The sequence below is a fragment of the Odocoileus virginianus genome, chromosome 26 (genome assembly GCF_023699985.2).
Source record: "Odocoileus virginianus isolate 20LAN1187 ecotype Illinois chromosome 26, Ovbor_1.2, whole genome shotgun sequence".
In the NCBI taxonomy this organism is placed as follows: Eukaryota; Metazoa; Chordata; class Mammalia; order Artiodactyla; family Cervidae; genus Odocoileus; species Odocoileus virginianus.
Genome location: NC_069699.1, coordinates 40883140 through 40901105, shown reverse-complemented (window position 1 = coordinate 40901105; position 17966 = coordinate 40883140). Strand labels below are relative to the sequence as shown.

The 17966-nt window shown below is 40.0% G+C and overlaps 1 protein-coding gene across 5 annotated transcripts in view; it reads right to left on the bottom strand.

Annotated features, from left to right (window-relative positions):
• Positions 1-6217: 6217 nt before the first annotated feature.
• Positions 6218-17966, bottom strand: part of ARHGEF3 (Rho guanine nucleotide exchange factor 3) — a 305770-nt gene continuing 294021 nt past the window's right edge. For all 5 annotated transcript variants that reach the window (XM_070455882.1, XM_070455883.1, XM_070455880.1 and 2 more), the window contains 3 exons: positions 13990-14160; positions 10622-10808; positions 6218-8430 (listed from right to left, as the gene is read on the bottom strand). In XM_070455882.1, coding sequence (XP_070311983.1) covers positions 8078-8430; positions 10622-10808; positions 13990-14160 — 711 coding nt within the window. In that variant the 3' untranslated portion in view covers positions 6218-8077. The remainder of the gene's footprint in view (positions 8431-10621; positions 10809-13989; positions 14161-17966) is intronic.

The following is a 17966-nucleotide window of genomic DNA, read 5'->3' as shown; positions in this document are numbered from 1 at the left end:
CCTTTTGCCACTAAAGTGCCTTTGTAACTTTGTTGAAAATCAACTGACCAAAAAAAAAAAAAAATCAACAGACCATATGTCTCGTATTTCTGCGCTCTATTTGGGTCTGTTGACTGTCTGTCATGCCAGTAATATACTGTTCTGGTTATTGCAGAGTCATAGTAAGTTTTAGGTAAGTGTTTCAGCTTTGTTAATCCTTCTCAGAGTTGTTTTGGCTATTCCAGTTGTCTCTGGTTTCCACACAAATTTTAGAAGCAGCTTACACGCTCTGTGCTCAGTGATATCCAACGCTTTGCAACTTTTTTTTTTTTCTTGGCAACATTTTGGACTGCCGCCAGTCAGGCTCCTCCATCCATGGGATTTCCCAGGCAAGAATACTGGAGTGGGTTGCCATTTCCTCCACCAGGGGATTTTCCCAGCCCACAGATTGAATCTGCGTCTCCTGTGTCTCCTGCATTGCAGGCGGATTCTTTACCACTGAGCCATCAGGGAAGTTCCTCTATAAAATGGTCTACCTAGATTGAGATTGTGTTAAATCTGCGGATTAGTTTTGGCCAAAGCTGACCCCTTGAGAGTCCTGAGTCTTCCAGTCTCTGAACACGGTACATTTCCCCATCTAGTTTGGTGTTGAATTTTCCAACATTTTACCATTTTCAGTGTACATGTTTTGCACTCCTTTGCTCAGATTTCTAACAGCACTGTGAATTTTATCCTACTAGGTGTTGGATATTTTTTTATCCCTGTCAATATCCCTGTGCCTTGTTCTGGGATGCAGTTGAGCTACTCGAAAATAGTCTGACATCCTTTTTGGTCTCTAGGACTTGTTAGGTAGAAGCAAAGAGGTGTTCACACTAGAGCTAATTATTCCCCACAACTTTTCAGGCCAATCTGAATACGTTATCCAACTATGACATTCTTTTGGTGTGGGGGGGTGGGGACAGCATTGATTTCCTGCTAATCCTTTTGGATAATTCTCCCGCCCTTGGCTCGTTTCTCACATTTGTGCGCTTATCTGTGCACTTGAGCTGAGTCCCTGGGGCAGGTGGGGTGGGGATGGAGGGGGCGGCGGGCCCTCGTCACGGGTCTCCACGGCTTGCTTTCCACGTAGTGCTCTCCTCTGTTGTCTGAACTCGAGCTGCCGTGGTCTCCCTGACCTCTCAGTCACCTCTCTTCCACTCAGCCTAGACGGGCCTCCCTCCCTGCCCTGCTTCCTGACAACCCTCTCACTGTGAGCTGGAGCAAGCGCAGGGCTCACGCTCATTCATTCTCTCCTCTCAGGGTCGCTGTCCTTCATCGCCTGGTGCCCACTGTCTTCAAAACCAGAGTTTCACATGTGTCGTCTTTCTTTTTTTTTTTTTTTGTTGCTTTAGGTGGAGGGTAAATCCTCCATCATGTCTAGAACTTATTAAAGACATTTAAATAATAAGAAAAGCCTTTCCTATTTTTCTACATGTTGCATTTTAAGGGCTCATCATTCTGTTGTGCGGATCCACACCTCCATCTGGTGCCATATTCTATCAAAATAAATCCTTTAACAGTTTTTGCAGTATAGGCCTGCTGGTAATGAACTCTTTGATTTTTTTTTTTTTTAATGCCTGAAATAAGTTTATTTTGCCTTTCCTTTGAAAGATATTTTCATGTCTTTTCTCAGAAAATTAGCCATCACAACAAGAAACGGAAACACGAAATCCATCTAACTCCAAAAGACTGCTGTATCCTTGAACCACAACATATGAAAATAGAACGCAGGTGGTGGAATGATTACTGAGACAAAGACGCAGAAAGCACGTAGGTATGCTGTTTATCAGGTCAGGTCCCAGTACCCATCAGAGGCGCAGCAGGCTCAGCAGCATATTCAAATTAGGCTTAGTCAAAGAAGGTTTAAAAAGGACTCTATACAAATTGTGGGCAGGATGTAGGGACAAGTCAATATCCTGGGGCTAGTGACAGTGGAGGTTCTTCTTCTAGGATGGAGGGGTTACTGGGACTCAGAGAGAACTCCTTGAGAGGAGCTGTGACTTCATGTGAGAGAGGTAGCCAGCCCAAGGTGAGAAACGGGAGAATAAATACTCCAACCTCACTCATTTCCCTCTCTCTGGTATTATGTAAGGACTTCCCTTTTGGTCAAATAAAACCAGAAGCGACAAGCAAGAGTTCACTAATGAAGTACATGTACACCACAGGCACATAAAATGATGGATTAGCGTAGTCATCTTGGAAACGTAAGTAAAAAAGAACAATCCCACAAGCTACTATTATCCCCACATAAATGAACAGCGCAAGAAGAAAAATAAAACTGTGATAGCCTGAGAGTTTAGCAAAGATAATGCCTTCACTACATAAGAACAGGGATGCTCTAAGAATAGGAACAATGATTTGAAAAAAAAAAAAAAAACTCCCCAAATTAACAGAAGCATTAGAAAATAAAGGTGAAGAAATTCCCATGAGAAAGAACAAACTATTATGAAATAAAAGTAGGAATAAAAAAGATAAGAATATATAAAAACCAGTCCAGGAGGGAAGAGACCAAATCCAGAGGTTCAACATCTCTCTTACTGGAAAATTCCTGAAAGAGAAAACAGAAAGGACTACACTGATGGAAAAAAAAAAAAACAAAAAAAAATATTCCGGATTCTGTGGATTGAGAAGACCTCTCTACCCTACCCCCCAAATATGCAGAGATGAATGAAAAAGATTCCAGCCAAGGCCACAAGGTCACACTTTTGAGAAATTTCAAAACACCATGTGCAAAATTAAACTGATTATTAAATAACAACAATAAAAACTACTGGCTCTTAATAGTTTTCAAAGTGATCTCACATACAATGTCTCACTTTTCAAATGGCCTAAGGGCTTATGGTATCTCCATTTCATTAGACATAGGCTGAAAAGAATATTGAGGATGACATTTTTCAAAACTTCACAGGTGAGGTGACACAGTTCATTGACATTTAGGTGTGTTTGTGTGTGAACATGTACATGGAAGGGGACAAGTTATCTAGAAGGCAGGTCCAGCTTTCTGAACTAGATGATCAGTTCTCAAAGATAGGGTGCCATTTCTAATTCCTCGCTAACCCTCCAGGTCAACTGATGAACTGCTGCTTCCTGTGGGCAGATCTATGTAGCTGACTGAGGTGCAAATGAATCTGGAAGAAGGAAATAAGATGCAGTGAGAACTGACTACTGCTTTGCAAACTTGTTTGCATGAGTATCCTCTAGGTACATTCAGTACAGTTGACTTTTCTCATTGTGTGTTCACATGGGGAAGGTTTCAAACGTTCGTGATCTTCAGATTCTTTCCGGTGAGTTGGGGCTGGAGTTATCCTCTTCAAGTTCCCAATACTGTAATTCTAGAATTCTGTCAATAAATGAGATAAACATGAATTAAATCAGTCAACCACATCAGTGACAGGTGATGATCAATGGCTTTTTCCACAAAGCTGAGAGGATCCAGGTGAGAACACGCCCAAGTCAAATTGTGTGGTGAGCTGCTCTCTTTATTAAATCTCCAAGGGATCCTCAGGCTTCTGGGGAATTAGTTAAAGGTGGACGTGGACAGAATGTAAATGGGAAGTCGAACAGCTTGTGTACCAACATGCTGGGCTTCCATTTTCTGAAACCACAGAGACTTTGTTAAAACACGATTGTAGTTAAGAAGAGTGCTGCATGCTCAGCTGCTGCAGATGGTGCTAGGAATGGAAACGAAAGGAGATGGTGGTGGTGACCACTAACCAGAAGCTGAAACCACACTCTAATTTTGCACAAAATTGCTAGGTCTGGCTCTTCTCTTTGCTTATGACTTTCATTTACTCTGAGACAATTATATTTAGCTGTGTGTCCAATAACATCTTGAAAACTGACTGAAGAAAACCATTTAGCCCTCAGTCATTTGTACTAACCCACAACATGTCAGTACAAATATCTTCTAATAGACTAGTAGAGACATACTCTCTAGTAATAAAATCAGTACAATCAAGGGAATCAAAAGTGGAGGGAACATCCAAAGGAGCACTGGAGAAGGATGAGGAAGATGAAAAGGAGGGAAGAGTAAGAAGAGAACAAGGAGTGAGTTTTCACTTGGGGGAAAAATTGGACTTACTTTTATTTATGTGAAAATCTTGAATTACTCTGGGAATTAATAGCATGTTGACAACAATGATGATGGCTTATATAATGATAAGATTAACTACCAGCCTTACTGGGCCGATATGCTACTAAGAATTGACTGTCAAGTACTTAAAACTGCTGAACCTTAAACTAACCATTTTAATTAAAAAAAAAAAAAAAAAGTGGACTAAAATTCCAAGAAGAATTTCAAAGTGAAATTTCCCTGCTATTATTTGGCGTCAAGTTCATCAACAGTAACTTATACTAACAGTGATATTCAACACGTCTTCTCTATAACAATCATGACATCCTCTGGCACACAGTACAGATTCAAGATATAGTTGTTAAACATGAATAAATGAGTAAGTGAGTAGAGCCAACGCAGTCCTGAGAAAGAAAAACGGAGCTGGAATAATCAGACTCCCTGACTTCAAGCTACGCTATTAAGCCACAGTGAACAAAACAGTTTGGTTCTGGCACAAAAACAAAAATACAGATCATCAGAACAGGATAGAAAGCCCAGAAATAAACCCATGCAGTTATGGCCGATAAATCTACAATGCAGGAGGCAAGAGTATACAATAGGCAGTGTCTTCAATAAACAGTGTTGGGAAAACTGGATAGTTACACGTTAAAAAATGAAATGAGAACATTCTTTAACATCATACACAAAAATAAACTCAAAATGGATTAAAGACTTAAATGTAAGACTGGACACTAAAACTCTTAAGAGGAAAACATAAGTAGAATACTCTTTGCCATAAATTGCAGCAATATCTTTTTTGATTTGTCAGAGTGATGGAAACAAAACCAAAAATAAACAAATTGGACCTAATTAAATTAAAAAGCTTTTGCAAACTAAAGGAAACCATAAACAAAACGAAAAGACAACTGACAGAATGGGAGAAAATATTTGCAAACAATGTGACTGCCAAGGGATTAATTCCTTAAAAAGCTCATGCAGCTTTATATATACATATAAAATCCTCCCCCCCCAAAATGGGCAGAAGACCTAAACTGACATTTCACCAAGGATGACATACAGATGGCCAAGAAACATATGAAAAGATGTTCAATGCCACTTATTATTAGAGAGATGCAAATCAAAACTATGAGATATCACCTCACACCAGTCAGAGGGGCTATCATCAAAAAGTCTACAAACAATAAATGCTGGAGATGGTATGGAGAAAAGGGAACCCTCCTACACAGTTGGTGGGAATGTAAATTGGTACAGCCACTATGAAGAGTGGTATAGAGGTTTCTTAAGAAACTAAAAATAGAGCTACCATATGATCCAGCAATCCCATACATCCAGAGAAAAACATGACTGGAAAGAATACATGCACCCCTGTGTTCACTGTAGTGCTGTTTACAATAGCCAAGACATGAAGCAACCTAAATGTCCATTGACAGATGAATGGATAAAGAACATGCGGTACATATATACAACAGTATTAGTCATTAAAAAGAATGAAATAATGCCATTTGCACCAACATGGATGGACCTGGAGATGATCATACTAAGTCAGTCAGACAAAGACAAATATCATGATATCACTTCTATGAGGAATCTAAAAAAAAAAGATACAAATGAAATTATTTATAAAACAGAAACAGACTCACAGATGGAGAGGATGAATTTATGGTTATGGGGGTGGGGAAGGGTAGTGGAAGATGGATTTGGAGTTTGGGAATGACAGGTACACACTACTGTACATCAAACAGATAACCAATAAGAACTTATTGTATAGAACAGGGAACTCTACTCAATATTCTATAATTTAAATGGGAAAAAAATCTGAAAAAGAATGGATACAGGTATATATGTACAATGGAATCACTTTGCTATACACTAGAGACTAACACAATGCTCCTAATCAACTACACTCCAAAATTAAATTAAAATAACAAAGAGTAGAGAGTCCTTGAGAAAACAGACGTTAGAAATATGAGTTCTACAAGAGCTTTGGTAGATCAAATCAAAGCATTTCAACCTGCACCCTATCGTAATGTGTATTTGGGTACAAGCAGAAATTTTGGAAAGAAGCTCCCAGGAAGACAAATGGAAGTTTGGTATTTGTAGGGCAAACACTATACACCAAGAAAATGACATTTTTAATGTAATTTATTTGAAATGCTTCCAGAAAAGTTTAAGGCCATTATACAAAAACATTCATTTCATGAAAACATTCATTGACTTTCTTCTCATAGGCCAGTCCTTGACAGACCTCTTTTCTCAACATGCTGGCCAAAGTGGCCGATGGCTCCTTCAAAGAATGATTCATTCTTTTCTTCACCATCAAACAACTTTTCTTGGCTTTTCTCTGCTTCTATCTGCAGCAGATTCAGTCAGTCAGTTGGTAAATCAATAACAACTTAAGAAACAAAGCAGTTTAAATAAACTTGTAATAGAAAAAAAAATTCACCAAGTTTAAAATCTATAAATACAGAAATATGTTTTACAGGGTAAAATTGATGACTTTTTTTTTATTTTTGAAAAATAAGTACTATACCTTGTTTTTACATTGATAAATCTCATCACACAGCTTTCTGAATGCACATGATAGATGTACATAATAAAATGACAACATAGTATTTACTGCTCTCCTTTGTGTAAACTTGAAAGTCACAGATTAAAAAAAAACTTTTTGGCAATAATTTAGAATCATTACTACTAGTGCTGGTGTGGGTACAATTTTGCACAAGTCATCTTTAATATTTACACTCATGCAGAGCTTTTCTGTGTATTCAGTTAACTTTTTCTCAAAGGTCTGCGGCTCACCCTACATTGTAAATCAAGGCTGGACAAAGAGGTTACTAGTTTGGCCAACTGATGCTGATTGATGACGGAGTTAATTAAGTCAGCCTCTGGAGAATGTAATTATGATTCTGATCCCAGCACAGAGCCAGTGATGGCAAATGATGACCCGAAAGTGGAGCAGGAAAACCCCAGGCTCTGATCTTTCCCAGAAGGACACTGGACTTTGCTTTTCTTCTTTAATGCTTCTGGCAAAAGGTCACGATGGAGGACTTCTTCCAAATTATTCTTCTCACATGTTTATGTAAACAGGGTCACTGATGCAGCCACAGTCTCTCTGTCATCTCTTCATTCATGCTCCAAAATATGAGTGGGCTGAGGCAGATGAAACAAAATGAAGAGGGCCTTTCTGCTATTCCTGCCAGGTTTTCCCAGGCCCGATGAGTTCTGTTCTGATGTTTTAGGCTAGAAATGCATATCTAAGGCCAGCCAGCATCTATTGGCAGAGACCTCCTGATGCAATATATACTTCAAGATTCAGAGCTGACAGCTGCTTTTGTGCTGATACTTTTAAGGTCAGACTCTATTTCATGTCCTAGTAAATTATTGCATCAGATTTGTATTGGATGAAATTGCAAGGTCAAATTTGCAAAATTAAACCTTCAGAATCCCCAGGGATGTCTTCCTGCTTTTTGGTTGAATGATATTGGATCAATTTAACTTGAAACAGTGATCTTTCCTGGTTTCCTTCAAACACCATCACGATTACACAGGTAACTTCCTCAGGCCCTTTTTGCAAGGCCCTTGAAAATTCATGCCTTCAGCTACTCTGTCAAAGAGCTAGAAAAGTACTGGAGAAACGCGGAAGGATCCTTTAAAAGTAATCTACATGAAACAGTAGTTTAGAGGTTGTTTTCTTTCTGTTTTTCAAAATCCAGCAGGACCAGTGAAAATATTGATAACTTGTTCAAGTACATATCCACCCATCCAGACACTTGGGAAAAATAATACAGGCTAACAGATGCCACAGATTCCAGCTGACACAAATTGGCAGTTACAGTATTAGAGACAAAAAGGTACAGACAGAAGAGACTGGGTCAACACGGTCACAAAAGTATTAAAAAGTGCTTCTCCGAACCGTTCCACATGTGGAACGCAAATACTGTACAGGTAAGACACAGGGCTGCTTCCAGGAAGCACACGCTTCTGTCAGACGTTGCTTTCAACGTGCCTGCTGGTCCCACAGGAAGAGTCTGTCTGCTCCATGCGCTCACAGTCGAGGCTGACCTCACTCGTGTCCATGCTACAATCCGACTCACTGTCTGACTGGTCCATCTGCTCAAGTTTTGTCTCTCCCCGTGGCTCCCTGCTCCCGGTGGCGGGATCTAGGCATGGTCCCTCAGAGTCAAGGACCCCAGCCTGCCCCGTGGCACACAGAACTGTTTCTTTGGCTTGGCGAATACAGTTGAGCCACTGCTGTTTGTTGAACGTGTCATTGGCTTGTAATGAGTGGGTCTGACTTTGGGATCCATTTTTGAAACTCACTCGGAAGAAGTTTTTAACTAGAAATAAGAAGAACACACAAAAAAGGTCAGTGGACAGGTATTTCTGCAGGCCAAAGATAACCTATGCGGTGACACTAACCCTGTATTCATGGCAGAGATCACTAACTGATTCCTAAATGTCCTACTATTTCGGGACATGGCTCGGCTCCACCCTGCAGCCTCCTCAACCAACAGGTGTTGACACAGGTCTGGCACTCAGGGGCCTTCCAAAGCTATCAAATCAGTACAGAACAACTCGGTCTGGGACTCCGGAGTACTGGGTACCAAACCTGGCCGCATATCAGAATCTCCAAACAGCATGGTAAAAATACAGATCCTGGGGTCCTCCCCTTAGAGATTTGGATTCAATAGGTCTGGAGTGGGGGGCCTGATAATCTGTCATTTTAACAACTGCCCCAAGCTAAAGCTTTTTCAAGTTTAAGAAGCTCTTTGTAACATCAAACATCAAAGTCCAAGATCCTCCACATGATAGTACCTGTGTATTTAGTATCTGATGACTGAGAAGACATGTAAAGATAGAATTCTTTTTATTCTTTTTTTGGCTGCGCTGGGTCTTCACTGTGGTACACAGGCTTCTCTAGTTGTTAGGCATGGGCTCTAGGATGCGTGGGCTCAATACTTGCAGTACTTGTGGGCTTAGCTGCGATATGTGGGATCTCAGTTCCCAGACCAGGGATCGAACCCATGCCCCCTTCACTGGGAACTTGGAGCCTTACCCACGGGACCATCAAGGAAGTCCCAAGATACAGTCAGAACTCTTATAAGTTTGGAATCATTTTAAAATGAAATGACATTCTAATAACTGCCAAAAGGAGCTATGTGCATTTGTTTCTTTAAAAATTTTATTTATTTATATATATTTTTGGCCATGCCATGTGGCCTGTGGGATCTTAGTTCTCCAACCAGGGGTTGAACCCAGGCCCTCGGCAGTGAAAGCATGTAGTCCTAACCACTGGACTGCCAGGGAAATCATGGAGCTATGTGCATTTAAAAAATGATAGTGCACAATATGGAGGACATCTGACTTAATTTAATGACAACATTAACTGGCATTTAATGGGCCCCATGTGTCACATGCATGTGGTTCATGTACGTGTCTGAGCTCAGTCAGTCCCCCTGCACGATCCTTGAGGTCAACAGACTGGCTTCAGATAAATTCAAGCTCCATTCTTTTCTGTGGGGCAAATGCCTTGACTCCTCTACATTTTAGTTTATTTGTAAAATGAGGAAAACAAAGAGATTCAACCTTAGATGGTTATTATGAGGGATAAACATGATAACATACGTAAATGCTCCTGCATCGCTACTAGAGAAATGTAAGTACTACAGTACTACCACTAGGACAGAGGGGCTGGTGCGGAGGTGAGAGGCAGCGTATATTAACTACTTGGACAGTATGACACCAATATTAGCCCGAGGCTCAAATGTTACTTGCTCAAAGAAGACTTCCCTGACCATTGCATCTTAAACAGATCTCCTATTGCTATTTTCTATCCCTTTAATGGGTTTTAGTTGTTTTTTTTTTTTTAAACACACCTGGAATATTTAGTTATTTCTCATCTATCTCCTCCATCACAAGGTAAATTCCACAGGGCTCCCCCAAAATTGACCTGTGTGGTAGACCAGTGTATACCAGTGTCTGGCACAGTGTTTAACACATAGAAGACCCTAGATAGACACTGCCATCTAAGATTCTCTTGGTTAATTCCTTTGTTTACTAAATCTCGAGTCAGAGAAGCCCATTTGAGTAATTACAGATAAACCCTCGGCCCAGTTGACCATAGCTGTGCCTCTTTAGACACAAGTCAGCTATGTGAACACCCACTGTTAAGCAGCTTCAGTCACATAGGGACAGTCTGGTCTTAAGAAGGCTTTTATCCAGTGGAAGCAGTCAGAGGAAGGGAGCATAGTGGGCAGCAGTCATGCTGGACAGACAGGTCAACTCCCAGGGTCTCACTTAATCCTCAGAACAATCCTATGAAGTAGGCATGCATGCATCCCACTTTGCAGATGGGAAACTAAGGCCCCTGGAGGTTGAGTAAGGTTACACAAGCTCTAAGTGATGAAACACAACTGAGACGCAATTTGCCTCCAAGGCCACGGCTCGTCTCTTTCACCAGCCGGCCATTCCCTCCAAACCACCACTACCAAAGATACTCCACAGGTCAAAAGGGACAGCCACCCGTACTTCTCTCATTGTTGCTGAACGCCCCTCGCAGGGAGCCGCCCAGCCTCACTTCCCCATCCTGCAGGTCTTCCAGCAGCAGGTCCTTCATGGGGATAGGCTGCCGGTACAGCTGGTAACAGAGCTGCTCATTGTGGGTAACGGCGCGGGTGATAACGAGCACTTCCTGGAAGAGGAAGACATGTAGTTTCTGGAAGAAAAGAACACACAGGATTCCCTTAAGCAATCATCTAAGGAGTTGATAAGTAGACCTCTGGGGATAACAGGTCCCTGGGTACCAGCTTCAAACTGACCTATGAACTTCTCTGGCTCAAATCTACCTCCAGGAGAACAGTAGTTGGGGGTTGCAGGCGTTTCCAGATGCACCCATTGCCTGCCCTCCCTAGCGCCCCAGGGGACCTTCCTGCCTCCAGACACCTGCAGTCAGGTCTGCCAGCTCCAGGGGTGTTCACAATTCACAACACATGCAGGCATACGTGGTCTCTAGTACTTTTATTACAGGAACATTAAAAAAAGAGAGAGAGAAACCCCATAGGACAAAGGGTGTAATGAAGGGAAAAAAAGTCAGTCCTTTTCTGGCTTTGGTTTATTATATCCAGTACAATTCTAAGAGATCAAAATGAGTAACAGTCCATAAAAGATGAGACTGGTATATCTGAGCCTAAATCTTTGCTTCTCAAACCCGTAAAACACTCGTTCATTCCACCACACAGCTGATTATCAGCTTCACCCAGGCACCCCGGCTCGGAACACTGCCCATTCCCCAGGAAACCAGAGTATGCAGCTGTAGCCACGAAGAAAGACGATCAAAGCACTTGTCCTTCTTGGTAAAGTTCATAAGAACCTCAGTTCTCCGAAGAGGTTGTACTTAAAAGGCTGATGACTGATGTGTGTGTTGTGGGCAAAAAAAAGAATCTTGAAAATAAAGGCTTGTCTCAAAACCACATTACAAAAGCAATTTTCCTGAGTGGAGCTGGAGTAAATTGGCTCCATTCAACTCCCAGTGCCAGACTCTTCCCACAGCTTGGAAATGCTTAGGAGTTGAAGTGAGACGATCCATGACTCTGCAGCTAGGTTCTGGTTTTTCAGCGGTAATATTTGGGAATGTCAGCCCAGGAGTTTCAAGGAGGAGACCAGAAGAATAAGGCTGAAAATTCACACTAGAATCTTGACTTGGGGTCAGGGAAGCACTTTCAGTGTTATCAGATAATTTTACATTTGGAAGAAAAGATACCTGTGGGCCATCTACCCCCACCCTGCCACAGACTGATGGATGGACAGATACACACACATATACATCAAAAACTGCAGAAACTGAAGCTCAACCAAATGTTGGCTTGTGGAAACAAAGGATGGTGGTTCTGTATTGGTGTGTATTTGGGATAGGGGCAGGTCAGAAGACTGAAAAACAGAGAAAAGCACAAAATAACCAAGTTAAGGGCTTTTTTCTTTGGTGGTGGAGGGGAATGGTAGAGAGAATGATAATGGGGGTTGGTAAGGGGAGGTGTTAGTCACTGTTTCATATACTAAAAATAATCAGAGATTTTTACACTGCTTCTACTTCAATCACTCTTCTAGCCAAGGTAGGAGGTTTGAACATTGATTATCTGGGCAACTTTTAAAAAAATATTCCCTGTTTATGCATGTTCACTGAGAGTTCCTCTTCTTGGTTGCAGCTCCTTCCTGCCCTCAAACTATCGAGAATTTTTTTTTCTGCCTCATGACTTTATTCATAATGACTTTTACACCTCTACAGGAAAAAGCAAACAAACAAAAATGAGTGCCCCACTCCAATTAAAATCTTTGTTTTCAAAAATCAATCTGCCTGAAACATGAACTAGGTAGGGGTCATCTTTAATGACCTAGGCACAGCCAACCAGAGTCTCAGCCCTTGACTGATGGACAGGAGGAAGACAGGCCCCCATTCCATACAGCAATGCTCCTTTCTACTTGTTACAGGGCTTCTGAGGAACAGTGCTCAAGGAGTTGGAGCATTAGCCATTAGAAGTCTACCAGTGCTTTCCAAACATCAGCAAAAAGCAGAATGCAGTTGCCTGGCAATCAGTAACTCCCAGTCAAAGAGAAACATCTCTTCAAGCAGTGGCCTGTGACAGGTCTCACAACCTTTGTTGCAACATCAACTGGTTAGATCTACCGCAGCACTGATAATGGATGCTATGACATGTCCTCAGTGATTTCAAATACCATTTCCAAGCCTGCTCATAAATGCCACTTTATAGCCTCGGTCAAAAAGGCAGCCTCTGAATCATCAAAGCTTTATTAAAAGCTTTTCCATCAAGTTTTGGCTCTCATTCTAAGGGTTGGCTAGATGCTAAAGATGAAACAAAAGAGAAGTGGAGAGTGTCTCAATGGCTTTCTCAATGCTAAAATATGAACATATATTATATATAGTACTATTGATACATAAAACATGTTATATATAAATGTATAAAAATCATGGAAATACTACATATCAGCATTATTTTCTATTGTTACATATTAAAAAAAAGCCTGGTGCATTGACTCAATTTTGATCTCTCATGTAATTTACATCCATTTTTCCTTTATGTTAAGTATGCATTCATTCATTCACTCACATATTCACCTAACACTACTCAGTGCCTTAGGATATATCAGGTCCCCATGAAAGGGACTGACAAGGCACAGTCTCCACCTGAAAAAGAGCATGATAAAGTGGGAAATACTAACAGACAAATGGAGAATCACAACCCACCGCAGTAAGCCCTCCAGGAGAGATTTATGCAAGTTGCTATGATAGGAGAGGAGGAACAATTTCAATATGTACAGAAGAATAAAAGCAAGGAAATGGAGTGTTTATAAGTCAGAGCTAAAAAAAGATGTAGAGCTGATGGCGGGTAGGTTGTTTTTTAAAACAAAACACAAAAATCAAAAACTGGTCTCAAAATGTCAGTTTGTGGATAGGTACCAACTCGTAAGAAGAATTTCTCATAAAGCTAAATGAATTCAATTAAAGAACTATCTATTTTTCTGAGATCATATACTTTTAACATCCTGTTAAAATCATCTATTACTGGCTGATAGCAAAGTGGGAGGAGATAGTAATTGTTTTGTGTTTGTTTTTGAGGGTCATGACCAAAGAACAGAAGCTGGCAACTCTATGATGGTTTCCAAAATTTTTCTGAATATGTTACTGGTGATGAAATTTTAAATATATGTATATATAATATATAAAACAAATTTAATAATATATGATCCTGTGATATAAAAGTTTTTGTTTAAAGAACATGACCCTGCTTAGGGAAGGCACTGTAATAGGAGGCTCAATACCACATGGATGAAGGAATAAGGGAGGCTCAGGATGAAATTACTGAAGGAGAGCAACTACTCACCACGCCTCGGTTGTTCTTCAGTTCACCATGACAACACAGCACCTTTGAGTTGTCGATTAGGGAGTCTTTCTGGCCTTCCTCCAAGTAAAGAAGTCGCTCTTTATAATAGCGGCATTCAGATTCTCCAGTCTTGGTGTTGATTTCTGCCACAATTCCCTGAATGATGTTTATCTGTAAAAACAAAAAGGAAGTATGGGGAAAGTAAGCAAACCATTCACATCAACAAGGCCCAGGGACTTAACCTTAGAAAGTCGCTAAGATACACTTGGATCTAATTCTGAGATCCCATTATCTAAGCTGCTGCTTTGGGAAAAGGGGGAAAAATGCTTTTAACATACCGTATCTATCTATCCATATACCATCTATATAGATGTACATATAACAGTTCAGTTCAGTTCAGTCGCTCAGTCGTGTCCGACTCTCTGCGACCCCATGAATCGCAGCACAACAGGCCTCCCTGTCCATCACCAATTCCTGGAGTTTACTCAGACTCCTGTCCATCGAGTCAGTTAAATACATACATATATATTCATTTGTACACACGCACACACATCTATATTTGTATTAAATATAAAACTAATGTTGATGCAGAATTTTGTCTGAGAGAAAGAAATGTAAAGCACTACTTTCAATGTGCAGGACTTAGAGCCACTAGACTCTATATCACACATTTCTTAACATGTGCTCAACAAGGTAGAAAATGTAGGCATACACACAAAAAATGCAGCCAAGGAGAGAAAACAAAGCAGAATTAACAGTCCAGAAAAGGGATGGTCCTTGTGGATTTGAAACCCAGTTTCAAGGTCTCTCTACATGTATTCAATCTAACCTACAAACAACACATCCAAATGGGGTGTGAATAAATGGTTTGGGTATCATTTAGTGACAAAACATAACTCATGTATGAAGGGCAGAGAACTAGGAATGGAAGGAAATGGACACTAGGAGTAAGAATGGAGATGATTTGTCTATATACACTCGTGCCCATTCCTACAGCACACTCAAATAAGACAGGGGTAGAGTGATTTCAAAGCAATGATGGATGCATTATGGTTAAATACAAAAGGAAGCAAAACAAAACAAGAGAACAACACTGAGACATGGGCAGTGGGCATTTATCCCAATGTGGTGGTGTTTTAGCATGTGAATGATACATCTAAAAATAAGAAAATTCTAGAAAAAAGGAGCAAAAAATTAGTTGAGAAAAAAACTCAGAGACACCAATCCAAGGCAAAGGAATGACTTCCTCAGCAGAGACTTCTGTCCCCTAGTAGTGAAAAGACCAACAGTCCCATCTTTCTTGTGGTGGGATTAACAGAATGCAATTTAACAGATGAGAAATATTAGTAAGGCCTCTTCTTGGTTGCATTGATTTAATGGAAAAACAGACCAGCCTTTGAAAATCAAGGTTTTAAAAGAGGCCTTTACTCAGCAAAAAGCTACCAGACCTTGTTTAAGTGGCAGTGAATTCTAAGATTGTTAAGTAGTTATTTTTCACGTGCCTTATGCCCAAAGACACTGGATTAAAAACTTCTACCCAGTTATAGCTTTGGCACTTCCATGCAGTTCAACAGAAGATCTTTTAGCTTTGAGCTGATGTCCAGTGACTGCATCCTAAGGACAGAGGTATAATCTCTACACCCTTTAGCTACTAACAGTTTCAAAGATCATTTTATTCCTTTCTTTGTTTTCTGAATGAGTGTAGTACTACTTGATAATTTTAAACAAAACATATTATTTTTAAAAGTATATGTTCTTTACGTCATATAAAGAATTTAAAAAAAAAAAAGAATTTTTTTGGCCTTTGATGTCAACCTAAAGTTAAGTACAAGTCCTGTGAAATTAATCTGAGTTTCAGTAAAACAAAACAAGTAATAAATGGTACACTTTGGTACCCAAACTTTCTCCTTGTTTCTCCCCTCCTTGGTTTTCAAAGATGACTGATTATTTGTTGCTTTCAAAAACAAACAAAAAAGAAATTTCAGAAAATACACTGAAGCTATGAGTCATCTTGCAAATTAATTCAATTAATGCTTGTTGAGCATCTGTTCAGTGTCTGACTAGGTGGTGGCATTCAAGGAAACGAGACAGGGTCCCTGCCCTCAAGAAGCTGAAAATACGTGGACAGTATCTGAACAATTGTTCTATGTCTAGCTTATTTTTCTACTTTATTACATTTTTAATGTGAATTGAAACTCATACTTTTCCCTTTTTTTTTTTTCCCTTGTTTTTAAAGACTGAGCATTAAGTGCTGTGGCTCATCTTATCAGACATTACTAGGTGCACCTGGGCAGCTGGAATTAATCAGTATTTGAGTCAATTTTCTGAATTTCCTGCAAGAATCCAGGAAACCAGAAGAGGATGTACTATAGGCATAAAGCTACGTTCATTTCCTAATTTAACTCAGGAACTGAACAGCTGGCATATCACATGAAGATGAATAAACTCAAAAGCCACAGTGCTTCCTTAGGCAGCTATGACTACTCTCAGATGCTGCTTCTTTCTCTGGAGTTTGAAAAAAAAATAAAAAGAGACAAAAGAATGGAAACATTTGGTGTTATTCCATATTCTGTATCTGTATTTATTGTAGTGATTCTGGGTCTGCTTTCATTTATTCAAAATACTGCTTTTGTATTTATATTCAGTTGTATACATAACTAATATACCTGCATGCCATGTCTAATCTCTCTGTACCAGTTCTCGAGAGGAATCTATTTTGCAGAATTGCAGCAAGGAATAAAGTTACACATAGGATATTGCCAATAACCAACAGTCATGGTAGTTGTGCATTTAAATTAAATTTATCGTTGCATTTCTCATTTGGGTTCACGCTGAAGGGCAGGGGCTGGTAAAGTGACACGATGAAAGATATCCGTAACAGAATAAGGATTAAACCCCCACATGCTGGAATTGTCATCCTCAATGTAGACTCTGAAAGCCCTGTCTGTCTGGCCCCTTGTGTGGTAATATCATCTACTTGCTGGCTCCTGACATGGACCAAGAAGAGCAGGCTTCACTGTTGTTGCATCAAAAAAAAAAAGGACTGTTCTTTCCATTGATTCCAGTGATTTTTTTTTTGGGGGGGGGCGGGAATTGGAGCAGTGGCAGGCAGAAGAAAGAGATGGTTTGCAGGATAATTTTCTGACTGAAACAATCCTTACAATACAAAACATTAAACAACCAGATCTGGAATATACAAGTATCCAAAGTCCTATTTTAAGATGTTCTCTCTGGGGGGAAATTTCTATCAACCTTTCAAAGCACTATTAAGCAATTCTAATACAGATGTGGTAGTTTACACACTACATTAAAAAGCAAGATCTTTCTTTAGATCTAATCATAAGACTGAATGCTTGGTATAGAAGCAATTTATTTAGAGTTCCCTGAGTTTTTCCTTCTCATAGGAGGAAAATTTATTCAGGGAACATATTAGTCAAGCTATGATGGTAGTGTGGATTTTACGGTTATAAAACATTCACGAGGCACTCAAGAGTACAGGGCTAAACATTTCTGTTCATCCAGGATAATGCCACAAGGATTTTGTAGAGAAGAGGAAAAAAAATTGCTGTGCCTATACAGTGTAAATGGACATTCAGAAGACTTGCTTTGCAGACATTTTCAAATGCAGGTATACCATGCTTCACACGTAAATTTGCCTGAAGAACTTGGTAAATTAGCCTGCAGAATTTTATGCACTAACGAAACTGGTATATTGCAAACAATCATATTCTTATCTGTTTTTAAATTCGAACTTTAGCTTACTGATTTTTTCTTTTTCTTGTTTTTAAACAAAGCATTTTTCTTTCATGCTGCGCTTTAAAAAGAAGAAATCTTTACTGGAGAACTCAGAGCAAGCTTGTGTCCTTCACAAAAGTAATTATTTAGACTAGGTCCAGTTCCCTGTTGTTCTCATTCTTACAGACCACACACTTGCTGGGATGAAATATGGAGAGGAGGCCACGGTATTGCTCTTCCGA